This window comes from Boleophthalmus pectinirostris, unplaced genomic scaffold (assembly GCF_026225935.1).
Source record: "Boleophthalmus pectinirostris isolate CB_2022bp ecotype Guang Dong unplaced genomic scaffold, ASM2622593v1 HiC_scaffold_7, whole genome shotgun sequence".
NCBI lineage: Eukaryota > Metazoa > Chordata > Actinopteri > Gobiiformes > Gobiidae > Boleophthalmus > Boleophthalmus pectinirostris.
In genome coordinates, this window is record NW_026571473.1 from 5,658,058 (window position 1) to 5,682,788 (window position 24,731).

At 39.9% G+C, this 24,731-nt stretch overlaps 2 protein-coding genes and 1 pseudogene across 4 annotated transcripts in view; 1 reads left to right on the top strand and 2 right to left on the bottom strand.

Moving 5' to 3' along the window:
• Positions 1–8,502, top strand: part of LOC110160239 (assembly factor for spindle microtubules) — a 38,759-nt gene extending 30,257 nt beyond the window's left edge. The window contains 4 exon segments of the mRNA XM_055164570.1: positions 640–794; positions 4,584–4,760; positions 6,158–6,330; positions 8,283–8,502. Coding sequence (XP_055020545.1) covers positions 640–794; positions 4,584–4,760; positions 6,158–6,330; positions 8,283–8,385 — 608 coding nt within the window. The 3' untranslated portion in view covers positions 8,386–8,502.
• Positions 8,503–8,582: 80 nt separating this feature from the next.
• Positions 8,583–20,256, bottom strand: LOC110160238 (complement factor H-related protein 3-like). Of its 3 annotated transcripts, none has more exons than XM_055164572.1 (8): positions 20,158–20,256; positions 19,890–20,069; positions 18,670–18,864; positions 13,495–13,698; positions 12,747–12,947; positions 9,642–9,818; positions 8,922–9,126; positions 8,583–8,811 (listed from the first exon to the last, which is right to left on the bottom strand). In XM_055164572.1, exons 1-7 carry the CDS (start codon positions 20,222–20,224, stop codon positions 8,933–8,935), a joined length of 1,218 nt encoding a protein of 405 aa, XP_055020547.1. In that variant the 5' UTR covers positions 20,225–20,256; the 3' UTR covers positions 8,583–8,811; positions 8,922–8,932. The 3 variants fall into 3 exon arrangements, with proteins under 3 accessions (XP_055020547.1, XP_055020548.1, XP_055020546.1); XM_055164573.1 differs by having other exon boundaries at positions 8,907–9,126; XM_055164571.1 differs by having other exon boundaries at positions 8,583–9,126.
• A 3,920-nt stretch (positions 20,257–24,176) lies between these two features.
• LOC129412214 (5S ribosomal RNA) lies at positions 24,177–24,279 on the bottom strand (annotated as a pseudogene).
• Between the last annotated feature and the right edge of the window lie 452 nt (positions 24,280–24,731).

Below are 24,731 nucleotides of genomic sequence, written 5' to 3' on the forward strand. Positions count from 1 at the left end.
CTGGCTCACACTGGCTCACACTGGCTCACACTGGCTCACACTGGCTCACACTGACTCACACTGACTCACACTGACTCACACTGCTGTAGAATTTGGAATGGACACATGGGGAGATACTTTTTTTTTTTTTCTTTTAAACAGATATCTGACATTTTCCAACCGATTTTTGCCATAGGGGTGGGGTTATGGGGATGACGGGGAGTGAGAGAAAGAGAGAGAGAGAAACGTGGGGTGAGAGATGTGGAGTGAGAGAGACAGTACTGAGTTTGTAGCTCAGTTTGTAGAGCATTTGCCCACTAATCTGAAGGTTGGTGGTTCAAATCCAGCTCTCGACATAAAAAAAACATCACAGGTTGAGTGGTCAGATCCACTGACCCACAGGTTTGCTGGTGTGATTCCAGCTCCCACAGATGAATGCTGCCATTGTGTCCTTGGGCAAGACACTTAACCCACCTTGCCAGTGTCTGCGTACACTGGTGTGTGAATGTGTGTGTGAATGGGTGAGTGGTTCCTTGTTGTAAAGCGCTTTGAGTGCCTTGAAGGTGGAAAAGCGCTATAGAAAAATGTGACCATTTACATAGTGCACCGTTTTATGTCCTGTCTTCAACTACATGGCTCTTTCCCTCGGTGCAATTCCAGAGACAGCCACCAGGCTGTCCCCCGAGTGCTGTGAGCGCCTGGTGGAGAGCGGAGCCACAAACGTCATCTTCACTCTGATTCGCTGCTGCAACAGGAGCGTCCCCTGTATGGAAGTCATCACTTACTCCATCCAGATCCTGCTCAATTTATCCAAGGTAACTCCAGACTAATCCTGCAAACGTGACTTCAATAATGATAAACTGCAGTCCCTCAAACTAAATGAGTGTGCAATGCATAATTTGTGCTGGATATTTTATTTGGCATTAATAAAAACATTTGAAGCAGCAGACCTTCGCCTCGTCCCCGTCCCGTACGCCACACACCACTAAACCAGGACTAAAACAGGATTTAGCCAGGACTTAACCGTGCCGTCGGACCGCCCACCGCGCCTCCTCCCATACGCAGCCCAATTCCTTTCACTTCTCCGTGTTTGATAGAGCTTAAGAGAGCAAAGCTTCCCATCCTGCGGGACTTGCGGGCGCACACGGGACAAAGTATCGCAGATGCGGGTGGGAGCAGGACTGAAAATTACAATTCTTTGCCCGAGACCTCTATTTGACAGTCTTACTATATTATGATCTGGAGTCTAAGATCATAATATATAATATGCCTTAGCCTTAAAATGCATCTATAATATTTAAGAATGTAATAAATTTTTTTCTATTTTTCCATATCTTTTACCTAGCAAGCACAGTGTAGACAAGGGCCAAAACTTATATAAAAAATTAATTAATTACAAATTAATTACAATTAGAAAGAAAAAAAAGTGTTTTCAGTTTTGATGACATAGGTAGAAGGATTCTGTTTTTTTTTAGAATTCACCTTTCCAAAAATTTATAAAATCCAGTGCTACTTCCTGTTTTGTACTGATTGTTGTTTGTTATTATGCAAAAATTTACTGTTCTTACCTCATCATACCCAAAGTTGTTGTTTTATTCACACATGTTTGAATAACTCTTTATTATTATTATTATTATTATTATTAGGTCAGGTTTCCAAGTGAACAGCTCCTTTTACCTTTTGTATAGTAGAGGTTGGCAAATCCAGTGCTGAAACGATCCAAATAATTCTAGTAAAGATGCATGGAGTTGAAAAACACAGTGGAACACAAATCCTGCATATTTAGACTGTTTTTTTCTCTCTCAAACGGAAAACACTGGTCCACCTTGTAATGTCATGTGGTAATACAAGTGAATCTGTGTATCATTTGTTCATTCGTTTTTCAATATAAAACCAAAAATAAGAAAATGAAAAAACAACAGTTTTCTTTATTATTTGTCTCCAAAACCAAAATGAAAAAAACAGATAACGATTCGTTTTTTCAGTTTTCAATTTAGTGTTTAAATGAATAATGGAAAAAACGGATAATGACCGTTTCTCTGACTTAAACTGCGATGCTGGACTTTTGCGCCGCATACAGACTGACCCAGGACTGAACCAGGACTGACCCAGGACTAAACCGTTTTCACTTCTGGTCTGGTCCGGGTCTCAGTCCCGGTCTTAGTCCTGCTCTGATCCCACTGTCAGTCCCGGTCTAAGTCTGGTCCTTGCCTCAGTCCTGGTCTTAGTCCCTGTCTGGTTCTGGTCTGGTTCTTGTCTGGTCCCGGACCTGGTTCAGTCCTGGTTCAGTCCTGGTTCAGTCCTGGTTCAGTCCTGGTTCAGTCCTGGTTCAGTCCGTATGTCGCACAAAAGTCCAGCATCACAGTTTAAGTCACAGAAACGGAACCGTTATCCGTTTTTTCCCTTATTCATTTAAACACAAAATTGAAAACTGAAAAAGCGTATCATCATCCGTTTTTTCATTTTGATTTGGAGAAAAATAATGAAGAAAACAGTTTTTTTTTTTTTTTTCGTTTTCTTATTTTTGGTTTTATATTGAAAAACAAATGAACAAATGATACACAGATTCACTTGTATTACCACATGACATTACAAGGTGGACCGGTGTTTTCCGTTTGAGAGAGAAAAAAAACATCTAAATATGCAGGATTTGTGTGAACGAAACAAAATATAACTCTATGATTTGATGAGAAATAGCATTATAAAATAGCATTATATGGACCCTTTAATGTGGGTGGAAATTGTAGGTACATGAAAACACAAACCTCAAATTAAACGTTTAAGACAAAGGTAAAGAGTTATAAAATGGATTGAAGCTCTGAAGTTGTTTTGTCTTTGTCTACTTTAAATGTTAGATGTAGTTCAGTGACTTCCCTTTTTAATTTGTCTATTCATGAATAAAATCCTGGAATGTTGTAACACTGTTCGCTTTTGAAACAGGATTTAAAAAAAAAAAAAAAAAAAAGAGGAAGAGAAAGTGTGGAGAACATGACCCCTTATAAGAAAAGTGTCTGTGCACAGTCAGCTCAAATCTGCAGACATGGCCAAGCTCATCACTGAATTTTAATTATAATGCATTTTATTTATATATTTTCTAAACACTCAAAGTCACTGTAGAAAGAATACAATTAAAAAGAGTATATATTAAAAAAAGAGGTAATGAGGCAAAATATGAGCATGATTTAAGTTTTGAGCTTGATTATTTGCCTTGCTAATATTACCGTATTTTCCGGGCTATAGGGCGCGCTCTTCAGCCTCCAACCCCATCAAAAAATGACAATCCTATACACAAATCCACTTGGGTGTCCCAGCACGACTTCAGTACCGTATGTTCTGCACTATTGGGTGCTCTGGATTATAAGGCGCACTGTCATTAAATGGTCTATTTTCAAACTTTTTTCACAAATAAACCGCACTGGACTTTAAACGAAACACAACAGTTGGATGGGTCAGTGGGACTTTGTTTGGTGCGTTCACGGTGACTTTGGGCTTTGTTCAGTTGTGGCGTGTAGGGAGGGTGCTGTCTGGGACCGCTGGATTGTCGGCGTGTTCGCAGTGACTCAGTTGTTGAGTTGTGTCTAGAAGTGGCACATTGCACTCGCTTTTTTGGTTCGTTCCTCCGTTCCTCGTCAGCGTGGAGTGATGAGTGTGGCTGTGGGTGGTGCGGCTTTGTAATTTACCTTATTTTCCGGGCTATAGGGTGCACTCTTAAGCCTCCAACCCCATCAAAAAAACGACTGCGCACCCACAATCCAGAGCGCCCTATACACGGATCCACTCGGGTGTCCCAGCACGACTTCAGTAAACTACAAAGCCGCACCACCCGCATCACACTCATCACTCCACACGGACGAGCAACGGAATGGAAGAACGAACCAAAAAAGCGAGTGCAATGTGCGCCTTATAATCCACAGCGCCTAATAGTGCAGAAAATACGGTACTATTATAACATTTATTTATTAAATATTAAGCAAAATGGGAGCATGTTAAATAGGGGTGTGCAAAAATATTGAAATATTGATATATCGTATTCTTTAATGTGATGATACAGTATTGATATGCTGCTGTATCGATATATCGCCACAAGTATTTTTTTGGTATATTTGCCTAAATTATTTTGTTACAGCAATAAAGTTTTGTTGCTTGTTTCAAGGAAGGAAACTTTTTTTATTCAACACATTTGACATTTTCACTTTTTTGATGATTTAAAATGTTTGTGTTTCATGTTAACTTTACACAAGAGGTGGTTTAACAAAGATTTTTAGTATCGCAGCCATGAGTTAGGGGCCTCGAATCGATTAGAAATGTATTGTATAGAATAGAAAGCTCACTGTATGGAGATATGTATCGTATCGCAGCCTATGTATCAAGGTATCGTATCGGCAACTGATTAATGATACCCAGCCCTAATGTTAAAGTTGTTACTTCCTTAAAAACAAACCTGGACTCGTGATTTGTTTCATTCACACATGTTCAAGTAACTGAGTGTTTTCTGAGCCTAAATGAAATGAAATAAAACACAACTCCAGATATGTTTGTGATGATTTGATCAGAAAATAGAGGAATACGGGTCCTTTTTAAATCCTTGTGTTTTTTCCCCGTAGTACCATAAGACCATAGAGGCGGTGTACAGTGTGGAGAGCTCGGTGGAGACTCTGCTCGACCTGCTGCAAAGATACAGAGAGAAGGCCGGGGACAAAGTGGCTGAAAAAGGAGGCAGCATCTTCACCAAAGCCTGTTTCCTCCTGGCTCTGCTCCTACAGGACAAACACCGCGCTCTGGTATGGAGAACTTCACTCACAAATAGAAGAATAAAACAAATGTTATTCTTTTCACTACCCCTTTTTTTCATCTATTGTTATTAGTTCCTTTTCTCCGGAATATAATTCTGCTGACTATTGAGTTAAAAGTGTAACAGTTTGTGTAACTGCTGGCAGGTTTACATAGGAGCTTTAATTCTGAATAAAAATCATTTAATGTTGAATAAAAATGTAAATTAGGCACGTAATTCCTAATTCCCACTTACTACAGAATTAATTCCAAAGTAAGTGGTTAGTTTATTCCAATTTTAAAGCTGAATTCATTTATTCCTCGATCATGTAAACGTTTATTCTTCATAAAAATCTTCCGGTTGTTCAAGCACATGCTCGTTGTGTCGCCCTTCTGACACGATCCGGCTCCACCAGTCCTGGCTTCGGACTTTCATCCACGTCTCTTTGGATTTGTGAGCGAGATGTGGGAGTGGGCTGAGGTAGAGCAGCCTCACACTCACTTTGTCTTCTTCCTCCCTTCTCCGACACTCTTCCCTTCTCCTCCTCAGCTGACAGACATAAAACTTGTTGATAGAATTCTTCAGCTGCTGCACAATTATCATCGGGACAACTGCGGAAAAAATTTGGATCATGTTTGTGTCCGTGGCGTAACAACAAACCGAAATCACAGAAAACCCGGTAGCAGCTGAAGTGTGTGTTTTTTTTCTGGTTGACGTAAATACATTCGTGTCCCTGTCCAATCAGAACTCTTCCCAACTCCCAGACATTGAGCGGAATTAAAGGCGATTTAACATGTTTTCAATGTAAAATTATAGTTTCTATCTATGTAATTCAGTAAGTATGTCATTCAGAACATTTAATTAAAATCATCATGTAACTGTGGCCATTAACAGCTCTACCAGTGATTTTATTGATTAAAAAATACCTTCGATAAACAGGTATTCTGACTCATTAGTTTTTTTACCCTCCATATTGATCTCAATTTTTTTCTTTTTTTTTTTTTCCTTTTCAAAACAAGAGCTGTTTAGTGAAATTTGTTCCTGAACTGTGCTCCAAACCACCAGCTTTAACTGACAGAGAATTGGCTGTAGACCTCACTGTTAAAAAGCCTCAAGATGATCATTGTCTGTCAGCATTGCATTTTGAGTTAGATTTATTGCCTTGCTCCAGAGTTTGTGCAGCATTTTGTGACCCGTTGTGTCAAGACGGGCATCTGGTCTAAATAACAGGCAGCCAAAAGAGTTGATGTTTACCACATTTTTATTAGAAAAATGTGCTGCAAGAGCTTCTTACCTCAAACCAGGAAGTAACATTGGCCAGTTGTTGTGATGTGACGTATGAACTCCGCTTTGGGCTTTCGGACATTTTCTCAGCACTCTATAGTAATGATTGACTGTTGTTTCCAGGAGGTGATGAAAATGCCCAAAGCCGTTGACAGGCTTCAGAGCATCTACAGACTCACAGCTCGCAAACACAAGATGGACGCCGAAAGAACCGTCACGAAGCAAAAGATGAACGCATCCATAAACGGAAGCTTTTTCATTCAAGCCACGCCACGCAAGACTCGGCCCGCACCAAAGTAAGTGTTTAAGAAACCGTAAGAAACAATGTTGTCCAAATAGATCTGATGCCCCAAAGCCTCGGCGTTTTCTAACTGTTTTGTATTACGATGATGATACTGCAGTATTTTGATATGCACAGTAAGTTCAGATCATTTCAAGTGGACCTATTCTTCCTGTCATGTCATGGTTGTTTTCCATTCTCATTTACCATCTCGAAGTTGTATTTGGAGTGATTTGTGCATGTTTCAATTAGAGCCCGACCGATATATCAGTTGACGGATATTATCGGCCGATATGCTTGCTGATAGGGGCCGATATTTCACGTGGGCATGTTATACCTCGTTATAAATCTTAGACTCTCTACATTATGTTCATTTAATCCAATTTACAGACAGATAAATGTCCTAATATGTGGCTCCACATCAGTATTTATCTGCAGAGTCATTTGTCTGTGTGTGTTTCCGTACTGTCCCTGAACACACGTCACTCAAGTGTGTTTGTTTACACTCGCAGACATAGATCCAAGCACTGAGATTATTTTCTTTTTACGGACAATCGGTTTGAGTCTGGATTAAAAGGACATTTATTAGTGCAGACTTGTGATGTGAGGAGCCTGTATGAGCGGTGAATGTTGGAAATATGTCGACTTTGAAGCTAGTTTTGGTTATTTGTTATTGGTTAGCGATTAGCTGCTGTAGCTCCCGCACATAAACAGGCTGTTTTCTATTGGTCGATTGACTACATTGGCTGTATATTTGTTACAGGACCTGCACTGATATATAAATGAGCTGTGAATAGATGTGAATGATCCATATTTATGCATATAATGAATTACTGCGGCGCGCAGCATTTACGGCTAAAGGCTAATAGCGGTAGTTTCTTTACTAGCTAGTAGTGATGGGTCGGTCGCGAACAAAAGCGAACGGCTCTTTGAAGCGAACAGCAAGAGCCGTGTTTTCTCTTTCTCTCTCGTTTTTTCTCTTCACGCCGCGTGCAGACTCTTGGTAGTTTGACAGTGGCAGCGGCTGAAAACGAAACTTTCAGAAATCTGCGTGTGCATAGGATAGAAAAAATGTGCATGTTTGTCTGTTGTTCAGCATAAAATAAATAAACAAGGACTAATCTTGGGCTCGAGAGATGGAGAGAGATAAAGACGGCGACACTCAGTCCTGGTTCAGTTGTGGTTTAGTCCTGTTTTACACATGGTTTAGATCTGTTTCAGTCCTGGTTTAGTCCTTTTTCAGTCCTGGTTCAGTTCTGCTTTAGACCCGCTTGCAACAAAACAATCTGAAGAGTCGCTTGGGAGCCGAAAGAGACAGTTGCTTTAGTGAGCTGAGCCAAAAGAGCCGGTTCTCTAAAAAGAACTGGAACACCCATCACTATTAGCTAGAATGTGATGCAAAAATGCCATTAGTCTGACCTACTGTCTGTAAATATGATGTAAAGAGTCAGAATAACAATAAATGTTGCCTAAATAAACCCAATTTAGAATCCACTAGAGCCAAACCTACGTTTTTTTAAACAATTCAAGATTTACAGTGACTTTTTACATCACTAAATATATCAGCGATTATATCGGCAGCTCCAACTCCCATTATATCAGTTTCATATCGGCCACAACAAAATCCAGGTCGGGCCCTAGTTTGAATAATATTCAACCTTCTCTTTTCAAGACCTTGTTGCTCTGATCTACCAATGCCGTATGTATAATCAAGCTTATGACTGTGATGTTACTTGAGAGGAACTTGCACAAATGAGCTCACCTGTTATAGTTCCAATTGTTGTAGTTCAGATTATCATAAAACAAACCTAAAATGAACATCTAACTTGAGTTACAAAGTTAAAGACAGAGCAGTGCCTACGGTTATCATCACACCCCCAGAGAATGTTGATGACATCAACTGCAAAGTATCAATAGATGATTATTTTTGGAGTCTGCATGTTTAAACTTGTCTGTTGTTGTTTTTAGGTTTGCACCGGAGTGGGTTCTCAGAAAAGACAAACTCAAAGACGTGGTGGATCCTCTGAGGGCCATTCAGATGGTGGCAGAGACATTGTCCATTGTTTTGTAAATATACATTTTTAGACGCAAATCGTCTCCTTTTTAAGAGAGAAACGTGTGTACTGTTGTTTAACTGTGTATATAGAATGTTTTACATGTACAGAATAAAACCAGTTCCGTTTTTTAATTCCATGTGTGATTTATTGCAACTAGAAGTGTTATAGACTTATAAATACGTCTGCTACTAATAAGATCTGTTATTGTTTCCTCATCAAACACATACCCAGAGTTGTGTTTTGTTTCATTCACACATGTTTAACACACAAATCCTGCACATTGAGGCTGACTTCTTCTCTCAAACAGAAAATACTGTAATACATTCCATACAGAATGGAAAACATGCAAAATGGAGAATGTTATACTTGTGAACATGCTAGGCAAAGCAAAGACATCTCCATGGTGGTGGAACCGTCAATAGAAATGTTACATAGTGCATCTTTAAAGGAAACAAAATAAATCTGTCAGTGATTTTCCTGAATTATTCAACAGCATCAATCTGTATTGTAAACTGTATTTAACAGGGATGTATACATTTTGTACATATACCATGATCTTTCTTAAACACATGTGGGGAGGAGCATCACTCCATCGGTACAGATCACTCTCATCTCCTGTGTGCCGATAGGATGAGCTCCTTCGATGCAGTCAAATGTGATGTGATCATTATGGGGGGCATACAGCTTTTGTCCCCGTCCATATCTGGATTTTATTTTATTTGATCGCATCAGGTCGTCGGTCACCGTGCAGGGTTCTGTTGGGGAAAAAACAGAGATCATCTTTAGTTAATTCTAGAATGTCGGGTCGGGGGGGACGGTCTGCTGTGATTATTGGTCATTTGAAGAAATGAAGTGTAGGAACAGAGTTAGGACTTAGGAAAGGTGTTAAGTTTAGGATTAAGGAAATGGTTTAAAAAAAAAACCATACAGTCAAAACTATAACATTTTAGGCCTGTTCATAACAACAGAAGCTAATTAGTTACCATGGTAGCCAGAGCTACATGATCACTTATGTCCCTCTAGATCTTTTTACCATCTAAGTGATTGTTCCATGATCCAAGCTTTTTCAAGCATGTTCATAATTATATGGCTAGGCAAAATGTAAAGGAATCAATCATTTTTGTCGTCATATTGATCACTCAAGATTTTCTGTTCAATTTTATTTTGACTCATTAAATCAAAATAATAAAAATGTTGAGACAGTTAGGAAAAGATCACAGCTCTTATAAATGACAATGTAGATGTTGGAGTGTGAATATGTGAGTCTTACTGAGACATTTGATGTCCCCGGTCCAAAGTCCGTTGAGGCAGGTTTTGTATGGGCCTCCTTCCATTATGTGCATGACTTGACATTGGTATTCAACCTGTGAATTATGGCTAAATGTTCCACTGGGGGCCAAGAAGTCTCCATTATCCAAGGATGGTGGAGATCCACAACCCCGAGGAACTGAAAAAGAAACAGACATCATTGGTTTTGTCCAGAACACTGCAGCTCGTCCGCTGACAAAAAGAGATGAGCGCTTATCATGCCTGTGCTGTGTAACCTGCACTTCATATGGGTGCATTTCAAAATGTTATATTGATTTGATTTTTAAAATCCATACAACTTCACTACAGGTTGTATTCCACGAAGCAAGTTAAAGCAAAAGCCTAGCTTATTTGGCCTATCCAGGTTTGTCAAAACTTCAGTTCACTTCCACCAAAGTGAATAACCAGAGATGATGCTGATTTGCCGCAGTAACAAGCACCCAGATACAAACTGTCAAGATTATTTTACCTCTACCTCCAAGAATGTCTAAAACAGTTTAGTCAAAAGTTTTACCATGTGCAGTTACAGGTGTAACAGGTGTTAGAACACAATCTCTTAGCAGTTGAAAAAGTGACTTTTATAGTGGCGTGTTGCTTGAGACTTTCACAGTCCATACACTCCACATGTGTGTGGACGCTGCACTCATCAAAAAGGCACAAACCATATAAAAGCCTATGGTCATTATTTCATTCACATGATCTTGCACATGTGTCTGTTGTGAGGAGCAGAGCAACTTTTCCACACAGACAGATGCTGGTTTGGACTCTGAGGATGACAGTGGGTTCTGTCTGTCTCACTCCTTCATCACGTCTGTCTCTCTCTCTTCATTCCCTCGTCTCTCACTCCCTGTCAAACTGCAAACACGTCGGCACAGATTTTATTGTTTCTTGTTAGGCAAATTCATTCCCCAGGTGTATTAACCGGGAGAGGAGGGAGGAGTACTGTCTTTCTTCTTGCTCCTCTGATCAGAATGACCGGAGCTCTAAACTTCAGGCCTGAATTACCTTTGGTTCAACCAACTATTTCTGTCATGGAATGACTTGAGACTTCAGCTGTAGATGGAGCTAGATTCAGCTCAGGATTTCAGGATAAACCTGGATTTGATAAACCATTTTGATGGAATACCAATCATTTGGATAATCTCAGTCGATTTTTACTGAACTAAAGGTAAGAGTTTGCTGTTAACTTGAAAACTACGCTGATGAACTAACATGTAATCTCTGTGTAATCTTTAAAGCCCTTAATTATCTTTCCTTCAGTCAGACAATGTAAAAAGGTATCGTAGGTGTTCGCTGCTGTGTGCGTTGTGTCACCATGGTAACTTCTAAATACATATTTGTGTGTGTAGTGTGTGTTGTTGCATACGTTGGCAGAAAGGGGTAAAATCCCAGGTTCCTCCAGGTTTTCTCCATTACATTACCTTACATGTATTAAATTACTGGTGGTTTTATAGCTCAAAAATACTTAGGAAAACAGGCAGTCGCCTCTCCACATATCTGGAGCCTTACTTATAAAAGATTGCTTCAAAATCTACATGAAAGAGTTTGTACGGACAAAACGCAGATTTCATGTACAAGAAAAAATACTGGGATTTGTAAAACCTTCCACAGCACTCCCTCGTGGAATCGCGGTGCCGTGTGCATGACCACAGTGACTTTGACTGTCTTTTGGCAGCGTGCTTCCTCTGTGGGTCAGCTGTAAGAGACGGTCAGACGTGTGTCCAGAGATTGTCTCATAAATGGACACAGTGACGCTACAGGGATCATCCAACATCAGTGTCAGCAAGTGCCAATGCGCTCTGGTGCACGTAGATGAACGTCCATGTGCACACATCTTTATTCCCTCTAACAATTGCAACGCTTTGTAAAATTACAATACACAAATATATTGTGCATGTTTCCCAAACGCTTCAATTACATTCTGTGTCTTTTTCTGGAAAAATAAAGTTAAAACAGGTTTAAACTTCCACTAAACACAATGACCTCCTTTATAAATACCAACTTTGACGTGTGTACGCACATTTCTGACCTCATTTTATGCGTACAGAGGCTTTATAAATGCCTCTGTACACCCTGACCTGCAACTTTGTTTGGTTTGATGCGCACGAAGATAGGAAGGTTTAATATCATACTGTGAAACATTCCAGACAAAGTATTTGACGGACATCATTGCTTCATGTTTGACGTCTTCAGTATGTATCAAAAATTTTGAAAATTGTAAAAATAAAGAAAAACCAAGCACTGATTGCGATGGTGTGTGCAAACTTTTGACTGGTAGTGTAGTTGTGTCCTTGTGTCTTTTTACACAAACTGACACTTAACTGATGTAAAACTATGATAAATATTTACCACAAATAACATACACCAAACCAAGTCATCATTACAAAAACATGAACACCTGTCATTTACAGTTTGTAAATGCTGCTTACCTTTACACTCTGCAACTGAGCCTTTCCAAGCTCCAATTAGACAGTAAACGGAAAAGGTTCGGGTGGGTTCATAGGTGCATTTAAAATAAACTCTGTCATTGGTCTCGTATTTGTCATGCTGATAATAATCAGTAATCTCAGCATTTTTATAAGAAGGTTTTGTGCAGCTTTGTTCTGGAAAACTTGAAATTAGAAAATTAGAGCAAAGAACAGCATTTGCAACCTTTTGAATGAAAAACTAACTTTAAAAGCCCTACACCTGACTTGTATTTGAGCAAACTTTGTCTTGCCCCAGTACAGATACAATATGAGCAGCTCATGAATAAGTCTACTGTGTACTGCATCTAAACTTTACAGCTTTTTATTAAGTGGTAATCAGGAAGTGTATTAGAATGCTAGTTGTTTGCATTGCTGTGATGCAAAACTCCGCTCTGGTCTCTGAAAGTTGTAAAAAATGCTTAGAAATTCTCAGGTACAGGGCCTTTAACGTTTATTTATTTCTTTGATTTATGTTATGTTTACTTGTAACAGTGAGTAATGGTTTTATACATATTTGTCAGTATATTCTCTGTAAATGTGACAGTGATGAATCCTAAAAATGTGTGTGTAAATATAACATAAAAAGTAGTCCACAGTACCTTTACAAAGAGGTTTTGGCTCCCAGCCTCGTCTGGTGCACCTGGCTCTGCTGTCCCTGTCCACAGCCTCAAAACCTCCACGACACTGATACCATAATATTTCATCAATGTCGGCTGAGGTCCGATAAGAGTACGGATAATAAGGATCTCTAGTGCTTTCCCACTGGTAGACAAGTGGATCATCTTTGAGACATTTGACCGCTGAAGTAAACACAAGAACAACACAAGGACATTAAAGAGATTTAAAGATTAACACTGATACTTTGCAGCTGATGACATCAACATTCACTGGAGTGTGAAGCTAACTGGAGGCATTGATCTGTCTGAAGCTCTGTTACTTAACTTAGACTTTAATCTTTAAACTTTGAGCTTTGTTTTAACACAAACTAACCAGAAAAACCTGACTGAGTTGGAACTACAAAGGGGGATCTGATTTGTGCTGTCAGACAAGTGTGAAGTATACATTAGCCGACAGTTTTTCACTTCGTCTCTGTCCCTTTTTGTTGAAAATCAAACACCTAAATGGGAGCATCACAGGCTCCTGAAAATGTGTTGTTTAAATGTGTTTGAATCCGTTTAGTATCTAAAAAACTTATCAGGATCTGTTTGCTAATGTGTGCGTTGTGTTACCATGGTAACGGCTGAACATTCCACCACAGACATACATGCAGTACCCCCAGCGTGATGTCACTGCAAAGTATCAATTTCTAAATACATATTTGTGTGTGTAGTGTGTGTTGTTGCATACGTTGGCACACAGGGTTAAAGTCCCAGCTTCCTGTGCGTCCTGTGTTTTTACAAACGAGTTGAGCTGTCTGAAGCTCGGTGCTCTTCACCCACTTATTTTCTCCACACGTGACGGTCAAACTTTCTCCAGGGGTGAAAATGATCCTGTCCCGAGGATTGTAAGTAGTGCCTGATGGTGGGTCAGCACTGACTTTACATGTTATAGCTACAAGAAATCAGAAATCTGTTATTACTGAAGATATCTGGTTTAACACATGAGTTATTTGGTTTGTGCTAGATTCAGGGACGGAGGGACGGACATTAAAATGTAGCTCTGGTTGCTGTCATTGCTCAATCTGGCACCTTTTATAATTTAATTTTATGTAATTAGTTGTTCTGTCACTGTTAAGTATTACTAAGCTTCAATATATTAATATTAAAAATCAATTTCATGGAGTGTATTCTTAGAAATAGAAACAAAAATAATTGTATTTGACCAAACTGCCCTACAAAGGCAGAACACCATAACATCATATCTGGTCAAAAACGAGTTAATGTCATTTTGGGGGAATTTGTGACCTCCTTTATCATGTGAATAAATATCGTGAGAAAATATGACAACCATAACATCCAAAACTATACGTGAAACCATGGGTTTGAAACTCTGAAGTCATTTTTCCCAGTTTCGCACTCAGGTGAGTTAATAATAAGCATAATATCTGATTTAAATGGTCACATTTTATCAGCTCTTTTCCATTTTCAAGGCACTAAATGTGCTTCAAGGAACCATTCCCCCATTCACACACACATTCATACACCAGTATATTCAGACACTAGTGAGTGTTATTCTGAGAGTAAATTTGATTGAACAAATCCTTTTTTTTTTTGTTTTTTGTTTAAAGTACAGTTACTATAGCAACTCCAGTGCTTGCGCTGAAGTATCTGAGCATGTGCAGTATGGATCTAAAAAACATCGACTAGTGGTCGCTCCAGGTACTGCAGCTCCCAGGAGCTCCGGCCCAGAAAGAATCCTCCCATAAAACACAATGAGAGGATTAGTGTATCTGACCATAGAGCACAATACAATTTTGTGAAATCAAACTGCCTGTGTTCGACTGACAGGGCAACGACAGCTTTTTTGTAGGATTCTTATGTTCATGTTGGGTTCATCTTCCAGATCTTATTATACTTCCATGATCTGCATTTCCAAATCGAGCAGTGGCAGTTGTCATGGTAATATGTCAGCTTCTGTTGCTGTGATCAGGCCTAAAATGTCAAGTTTTTAATGTTTTATTTTATGTCTAAGTTGAGATAAGGCTTCTAATCTTGTTCCTAAACTTAACCAAACCCAAACTTTAACCATTTTCCTAACCTTAACCATAACTCATTTCCTAAATTTAAAAATAACCCTGTTCCTAAATTTGGTCACTTCAGAGAACCAGTCACAGCCAGGCGTCCCTCCCAACCCTACATTCTAGCATTAACCTTTGAATTTGTTGACTCATGTTCACACTGAGGCGTGGGGACCCACTGAGCTGACTGGCCTATTTTCTGACACGTTGCAGGTCTCCCGTCCCTCTTTATATAGTTTTCGTCACATATGTAGTTCAACACATCCCCTTCTGTGTACACATCCTTCTTATTAGTAATTCTGAAGTGGTTCAGCGGAGGCTCGAGACACAATATTACTGTAAAACAAATCCAAAGCAACATGTTTAGGTTATTTATAGAGAGGTATTTAGTACAATGGAAACGAAAATGCTTAATACAGGTTAGACCACTTATTTCACCAAACAATGACTAATTACAGATGTTTTTTTTTTTTTTTTTTTCACTTTTAATGTTGATACCAATTATTTAGATTCAAGAGCAACTGATAAGGTCTGCCAATATTCATCATCTGATCAGATACAACCATGGGTCTACAATAAGATCTTATTACACTTCCATGGGCACAATCACCGGTCCACTTCTAGATGACACTGTTGAGTCGGGTCACTTCGGGCATTGTCACAATGCCCATGTTATCAAAATTTTTACCAGGCCGGTCGATTCTACATCTCCATGTTAGACTTTTCGTTGAGGTTCAGGGGGTCAGTAGTCCTCACCAGTTACTTTGTTATTGGCTCGGGCCAAAAACAAAATAACTGTCCCTTACATGTTGTCATTACATATTAAGTAAACATATTCAAATAAGGTTTTACTTTTGCTCAGTGGTGGAAAGATTACAGTACTGCATATTTGTAGTAAAAGTAGTTACATGGCAATTACAAGCACAGCTTCCAAAATTATGCTTAAATAAAAGTAAAAGTATACATGAAAAATACTACTCAGATATTCACCTTCGCATAATTTGCTCTGGTTTCGCTTAAAAAACGCTTATAAACTCAGTGCAGTGAATAATTAGAAATGCTCTGACTGCATAAGTGAGGAATAACTCTGGAGCACCACAAACGTTTTAAAATGAACTTTTTCACATTAAGAAAAATCAGGTACAGGGCCTTTAACTTTTATTTTATTTATGTTATGTTTACTTGTAACAATGAGTAATGGTTTGAATCATATATGGGTCCGGTCAAGCGGTAACGGAGGGAAATGGACAGATTTTTTACATTCAAATGTCTCTTATTCAGAAACTAGAGGGACTATTGAAATAAGTAAAGTATCAGAATGTAGGAAAGAGTTAAAGGTTGTATGGAGGATTTTTTTTGTTTCAAATTGTCAATGATAGCATTATAGAGGTGCAGTAGCCTTGTAATTATGATGACCAAAAAAAAGAGAACAAAAATTCATCAACTCTGGACGTGGTGGGGCTAAACATTTGCCAATAGATAACGACACTGCCTCGTTATCTGTTAGCTGACAGGCTGTCAATCAATCTCCCTACGTTTCTAGTGTAACTGACTTGTCTGCGCCGCCGGTACGTGGTTTACGTACGTCTGTCACGCAGTCCACAGACGCAAGCCGCACAGACGCTGTTTACTCCACCAACGCAACAGTTCTTAGCGGCTTTTTTTGACCTATATCTTCCTCGCAGTTAGCACAAAGTTTGTTGCAATGGCGACAAGAATCCAGGAGCAGTTCGCCGCAAAAGAAAGTCCGTTTTTGAGGTCGCTGAAAGAAGAAGACAAGGGGAAAAGCAGCGAAGCCAAACTAAGGTGATTCTTGAAGATTCATTCCAGCGATGGCGCGACTGAAGCAGACGCAGGGTCTAAAGACTGACGCACTGGTCCACAAATTACTCCTGGGCAGGAAACTTCTGCTTATTATGAAAACGTACTTTATTTCCAAGAGCTAGTCAAACGTTTTTCAGGACACGAAAGCGATATCCTATGTCTGAAAACGTAATTTTCAAGGCAAAGAAAGAGTCCGCTTGCTGCTGCGTGTTGTAGCTAGTTCATTCGCACTGAATCTCCGCGCACTCTTCTCTGCACCCCTTTCCTACTCCTGTCCCCGCTGCCCGATCCGCTCTTCCCCCTGCTCCTCACTTCTCCGGGCACGGAATCTCCGCGCACCGCTCCTCTCTCTCCTCTCTCCTCTCTCCTCTCTCCTCTCTCCCTGCTCCTCACTTCTCGTCCGCGAACGAAATGTCCGCACACCCGCTCCCCCCGCTCCTCACTTCTCCGTCTTGCCTAACCAACACTGTAGTTAGTTGTTTACAAGTCATGTGCAGCGCACTGGCTGTAAACAAACCTGTTTCTGGCGTAAAGAGGAGGCGGGAGGAGGCGTTTCTACGTAGGAGCTGTAGGGGAGGGGGGGTGGTTTCACGCATGCGCAACATTTGAAAAAGGACAAACAGTCACTGGATTTCTCGTTCCTTGGAAAATCCTCTATACAACCTTTAACACTCCAACAGGGTCAAGTTAAACCTGTGATATTCTTTCAAGTTGTTGACAAAAAATTTAAAAAACTCATGTCAGTAACGGAGGGAATGAAATATGCTGCACTTTTTGGGCAATAAACACAAACAGTGATAACTCTTGGTTCTCACTTACATATCCTTAACAAACTGGTTTGAATATTTGCTTCATATAGTTTTCTACCATATGGTACAAGATTAGGTTGAAAAACCTCTTACTTTTTGAGTCATGAGATTTTTTATTAAGAAAGGTCATGGTAACGGAGGGAAAAGTAACGGAGGGAAAATTATGTAAACAAGTAGAAGGTGCAGGATTTTACATCATTTGTCAACTTTTTTCTTCTGAATACTTTAATATAACTTCAAAATGAAAGGAAACTATTACTATAAAATATGTCAGTCCTTCCAAGCAAATTTTATCATTTAATTTTTTTTTTTTTTAAATCATGTACCTTCATCAACAGTTCAAAGATGGAATAACACAAGATATGATGAAATACATCCATTTATTGACATGATTTGCAGGTCTTTGAAATTTGGGAAATAATTTTTGTTCCATGTTTCATACATGGTCTGTTTAAAACATATGGAACTTTAGAACCAAAAATGGTACAGAAAAAAGGTCAACAGTTTCATAAACTAGAGTACATATGTATCTGTTCAATACATTTTTATATCAGATGCATTAACTTGAATTTTTGGCCCTGCTGTTTAGTTCTGCTTGACTGGGCCCATTTGTCAGTATATTCTCTGTAAATGTGATAGTGATTAATCATAAAAACTTGTGTGTAAATATTAGGGGTGTAACGGCACATATATATTCGTGCTGAAGAGTTTTGGTACACGACGTTCGGTTTGGGCACGATTGAATTCACGCAATTTTGTGTGTTTACATTCCACCACTACATGTGCAGCTACACGGAGGCTTGGCTCTTTAATATTCAGAGGAAACTCATCCGTGACTGGGGCAGTGTTTCCGCAGTGCTTTATAGTTAGGGTGGCCGCCTTGACAACAATTACCCCCTGCCATAACTACATCCCTCCGAACCACGTGAATCCTCCCAAAACTACGGTTGTCCTCACTTTCGCTTTTCGCTGGCATGCAATCTCCGCCCCCCTCCATACCTTTCCATACCTCTCCATACCCACGACCTCTGTCTCTAGTGAAAGTGTATTTTCAGCCAATGGGGACATTTTTTTGCAGACAACGTGGACAAGTTGTTTTTTCTGGCCAAAAATATGAAGACTGAGTACATGTTACAGCTACAAGAAATCAGAAGTATGTACTGGTATTTGTTCATGTATACATTAAGGCTTCATCATTAAGGTTTGACTTACGAATGCACTGGATGTCACCTGTCCATTGTCCATTGGTGCAGGTTTTAAACAATGCTCCAGTCATAGTGTGGTGATCATCACATCCGAATCTGACAATCTGACCATTTCCATAGATTAACGTTGTATTATCCAGCAAATATCCATTTGTGAGCGGTGGAGGGGGAGTGCAGCCCAGAAGCACAGGAAACGAGTTCTCTGTGACAAGAAAACAACAGATCAGGCCTGTGCTTTAAAGGTCCTATATTACACACTGTTGACTCTTGTGAGCTTCAAGCCATGTTAGAACCTCCTCAAAAACAGACCTGGAGTTGTATTTGTTTCATTCACACATGTTTGAGTAATCCTTTATTATTAGTCTGTCTCCATCTCCAAAGCTTAACTGCTCTGTTCCACCTTGTGATGTCATGGAGTGGTAGTTTTCAAGTTAACATCTATCCTTTACCTTTTGTTTAGAGATTGTCAGTTCCAGATCTGCAAATATCCAAATGAATCTATGAATGTGCATGCAGTATAAAAACTCTGGGGTGCTTACTGTGTTACCAGATGATATCACAAGGTGGAACAGGGTGTTTTCTGTTTGAAAGAAGAACCGTGCAGAGTGCGTTTGTTAAATATGTGTGAATGAAGCAAATCACAACTCCAGGAATGCTTTTGATGAGGTAACGATATTTTAACATGGCTTAAAGCTCTCAAGAGGACCATATAGGACCTTTAAGCTTGTAGAAGTTACTACAGTGAACATTTATACTGAAATTCTATTCCATTTCCAGCTTCTTTATAATCTAATTTTACATTTCCAGTACCCTTGGTAAGGGTTTGTGTACCCCTGTTTGGGAAACAGTTGTGCCATAACTAGAGATCAACCTAGATGCCTTTTTCATGGCTGATGCTGATACTGACTGTTTAGGATTCAGAGAAACTGATGTTCAAAAAATTCTGCCAATATTTTTGGCTTGATATGTAGGGCAGACTTTGATTATCATCCCCAAATTATGCAATTTAAGTTTACTACAAACTCACCCACAGCCCTTTTTTACCAAACCGTCATGAGAGCAGTGTAGCCGTGTTTTCAGCAATTATCAGCAGTTCAGTAGCTTTGTGTGGGAACAGATCGACCTAAGTATCGGCATGTGCTGAAGGTTTAAGACCGAGAGGCAATGTGCTAAAAAGTCCAAATATCAGCTCGATATATCAGAGTATCTCTAATTATGACATCTCACCAACACACTGGCCGATGGCGGCAGCTGTCCAGCCGTCCTCAGTGCAGATGTAGGTGGTGTTCAGACCAGTCGTGAAACCAGGATCACAGCAGAAGTAAATCACATCTCCCCTTTGGTACTCTGCCTTTTTGTATTCATCCAAAACAAATGCATGTTGAACTGAAGGCAGCTTTGAACACTCTAAGAGACAATACCAGCCACAGTGAGAGTGAGGAATGTTCAAAAAGACATCTGGTTTTAAAAGTGGACAGATTAAAATGCTCCGTACCATTTAGTGTTAAAGTAAACTCCACAAGTCTCCATAGAAACAGCATAAAAATCACTGTGGGCTTCATTGCTGCTTTGGACTGAAAACTGTGGAGAGGTTTACGTGTCCTGTTCAGTATTTGTGTAATACCCAGCCAATCAATACTTGGTAAAGGCCATTGCACCTTTATTCTAACCTCATGGCTTGTCCGATCCAGAATACACACTTTTTCAATACTTTACAAATGTGAATATCCACTTTTCAGATGGGTGTGATTGACAGGTGGATTAGCCAATCAGGGGCACACATGGTCTAGAGAATATTAAGAAAAAAAAAATCACTAGGGGCTGTTATGTGGGGTCCAGACTGATCAGACATGCCTAAATATGAAAGGTTTGTGTGTTAAACATACGTGAATAAAACAAAACACAACTGAAGGTCTGTTTGTGATGAGGAAACAACATTATCACATAGATCACATAATAGTATAATATGGGCCCTTTAAATGCTGAAACTCTGATTCCCCATGTTGATTCCTGACTCTGAGGACCTCAGGGACTGGCGTCCTGCTGGTGCCCAGAGTGCAGACGGTTCATATTAGAAGATTATATTCGATTTTTGTTGTTTTAAGATGCTTTGCTGTTTTTTGCTATGTTTTTTATATGTTAAAAAGCTGCAGATGTTATTTGATGTGGTGGTTGAAGTTAAAATCCATTATTACTCATATATTTCCAGCCTGATTTAAAGGTTTCAGAGAGAGAGAGACTGGAGGTGACTGCTGACATTGTCTCTTTGTTTGTGGGCCAAAAACAATGACTTGTGTCTTGTTTGAGTTTAGCTGGAGAAAGTTGTTTTGCCTCCACACACTGATCTGTTGGATGCAGTGGCAGAGTGAGTCCAGTTGTGGTAGGACATTACTGCTGCATTTTAATAGAGGTATGCAGAGAGTGAACAAAAGAGGTCCCAGGATCGACCCCTGGGGCACCCCACAGGTCAAGGCCATGTGATCTGAGTCACAGTTTCCAATTTCAGCTAAATACTTCTTGTCATCCTTCTAACAGAGATGCCCATCCAGTCCTCCAGTCTCGGTCATGATGGACAGTGTCAAAGCAGCACTCAGATCTAACAAGATCAACATTGAGACTTTGCCTGCATCAGTGTTCAGGTGGATGTCATTTGTCACCTTGAGAAGAGCAGTCTCAGTGCTGTGGTGGAGTCTAAAACCTGATGTCAGGAGTCAGGTTTTAGACTGTTGGTAAGCAGCTTTTTCAAGGACTTTGCCTTAAAACAGCAAATTTGAAATGAGTGTCTAATTGTTTACTGCTGTGGCATCAATACTGTTCTTCTTTAGGAACGGCTTAATGACACCAGTTTTTAAACTCTTGAGAATATTCTAGATTGAAGTGAAATTAAACTATATGAGCGAGTGGCGAGAGCAACCTGCTCAATCTCCAGCACTTTAGAAATCTAATGGGTAACACATGGAGGCAGCATGTAGATGAACTCGTGATGATCTCTCAGACAGTTTTGTTACAGGTACAAAGTGACTCAGCTCTTAGTGTCTCTGTGGCTGCAGGATTTGTTTTCTACGTAGTAGAATTGATGGCATTTTTGATGCCCTGAACCTTGTCATGAAAGAAAACTGCAAATTAATTTCACTTAGAAGTGGAAATTAGTTGTAACTGCAGTGGAGCTGGAGGGTTTGTTCATCTGTTCATTCACTAGCTAGGACCACACCAACAACAACATAGTGCGAAGAAGTTTATTGATAATGTACGAAGCGAGGCAGAGATGGCTGGGTTGAGACTCTGGGTGGGGGCTCTGTCTCAATCAGCAATTGGCCCAGCCGGAACGGGACCCCCCTTGTAGGGGTCTTATGACTGAAAGACAAAATAGAGAATGGGAGGGTGGGGTCGAGTTCGCCGACACAAACTGGGGTGATGGGAAAGGCTGCTACATATAGGCTTCTGGGAAATTCGAGGCGTGGTGGAGGTGAGTTGTGGTTCACTGGTGAGAGGAGAGGGCGGCTGAGGCCTGGTCCTGCTCCTGAATCTCACTTAATCATATTAACTACATTTGCTGCAAACAGGATACGTGACAGGAGCTGTTACTGCAGTTTCCACTTATGTCTAAAAAGTACCTCTCTCTTCTACTCATACTGTTGTTTTTCTTTTCTTTGTAAATCTCATGACAAACCTGGACGTTTGATGCCATTTGTGCTCAATCCTCCAGCACTCCTCCTGTGCCCTGACCGAGTCATCATTCCTTCACGGAGTTTTCTGTTTATAGATAGATAGACCTTTATCTTTAACTATTTTAACCTTCATCGTGGCAATGACGTCCAGAACATTCAAATCACAACAAAATCACAGATTTCAACAAATCATCCTCATTAGAACATGAGGCAATTTTCAAGTGTATCATTCCCATGAAGAGTGCATCTGTGTTATCATTTATGTGTCTTCATCTACTTTTAGATTTTTACATCAATTTATCCAAGGCGGGCAGGTGGAAAGTATTGTACCTGCTATAATCTGGTAGCATCTTTCGTTTTGGTCAGTGTTCACTGTACACACTTATATTGTATACCACAAATAATGAAGGCAATGGAACATGTAATGCAGGGGTGTCTAAACTAGCCCAGTTTATCATAGAGAGACATATGTACAGTAAAGGTAATTCATTCTGCCACTATATTCTCTATAATATCAAATTGTAATTTGATTTAGACCTAAAATGAATGTTTCAAGCCTTATTAAAGCTATGGTGACACTGTCAAAACTATGTAAAATGCACCATGTGAATGATCCACTGTGTTGGCCACCAGTCTGTGGCCCTCCACTTCAGATGTTTAAAGATGTGACCCTCGGTGAAAAAGTTTGGACACCTCTGAAAAATGAAATGGTCTAAATCAGTTTTTTTTATATTATTAACATTGTTCAACGCTACACAACACTGCACATTAAGAAACTGAATTAAAATGAGAAAAAAAATCTGTTCTTGTACTTTATTGTTGCAACAATTAAATTTTCACATAGCCAGACAAATAAAGATTTTCTTTTAACTGATCTTTAGCAGTTAAAAATAAAGCATATAATAAATAAAAAGGGATTTTTAAGGATGCATCGTGTAACTTCTCTGGTGAAAGGTCTCCATAGAGATGTTACTGCTTTGCCTTGAATGTTCTACAGCAAGTATGTAGTATGTACTGTCATTTCCAGACTATTGAGTACACCTGAATTTAATTTTAATAACATTTTAAAATTGTACATATATAGGCCACACTTGAATATAAGCCGCAAGTGTCCACATCTTCAAGAACGTTTTCAAGTTGGGCCTGTCTGTTTTTATCTCCTCTGAAAGTTTTTGTCGTCTTTTTGCATTGAGTCAGTTCGTCACGCTGCCATCGTCAAAATCTCACCTCTCAACTCTCACTGATGTTGAGCTCACGTGCTGTAGCTCGATTTCCTTCTTCCAAAGCCAGATCATTTGCCTTTAATTTAAAAGCTGCATCATCTGCATTTCTTCATGTGTTTTCCATAAGGAGGGTGTGTGTATGAAGTCAGGGGTTGACATTAAGCAATTACAAGTACTTGACCGGGCAAGTGGCTATAATTTTCTACTTGCCCGACACCCAGACTTAATTGCCGGGAAAAACAAAATGGTGCTCACTTAATTATATATTTTTAAATATGTGCACAGGCTAGTGTCGTAGTACTCTAGACCATTTTTTAGGGCCTGGCTCAGCACAACATGCTCCTGGGGCAGATCTGTGTCGATTGATTGAATTTATATAGCGCCTTTCAAGATACTCAAAGTGCTTTACAGTTCATTATTCAGTCACTCCACACTCAGTGGTGGTAAGCTACTACTGTAGCCACAGCTGCCCTGGGGCAGACTGACGGAAGCGAGGCTGCCAATCTGAGCCATCGGCCCCTCAGACCACCACCATCACTCACACACACACCTCTTTCATACTAGGCAATGTGGGTGAAGTGTCTTGCCTAAGGACACAATGACAGTTTTTTGCCACTGGCGCCCCACTGTGGCACCTGGAATCATCCAAGTACTACCCAGGCCCAGCCTGCTTAACTTCTGAGATCTGACGGGATCAGGCTTTTACAGGCCGGTATGGCCACAGTGTCCTGTGAAAGAGCCCATGTCCAGAAATACTGTTAATTAGTGCTTTAAAATTTGCTTTTGAAATCCTCGCGTTTGCCCTGGTCAGCCTGTACAGAAGGTGAATACAAGTCTGTTCAGCTGTTAGGGCCTGACTTGACTGCACGTACATTTCGCTCTATGCGAGTGTAAAAACTGCAACTTTTTGACATTTAACTTTTAGAATGCATGGAAAGTGAATGAGGACGGCTTCACTGCAGGTGCTAGACGCACGTATGGAGCAACGCATCCTGCACGCGTAGATTTCAGAAAATAGGATCCATCCTATTTTTTGACACTCTACGCGTATCCCCATCAAAATACACAGAGCATGAATCTTTGGTTGTATTTGTGCCTTTACCGTCAGGACAACGTGCTCCTGGGGCAGATCATGTAAAAGAGCCCAGGTCCAGAAAGACTCTTAATAAGAGCTTTAA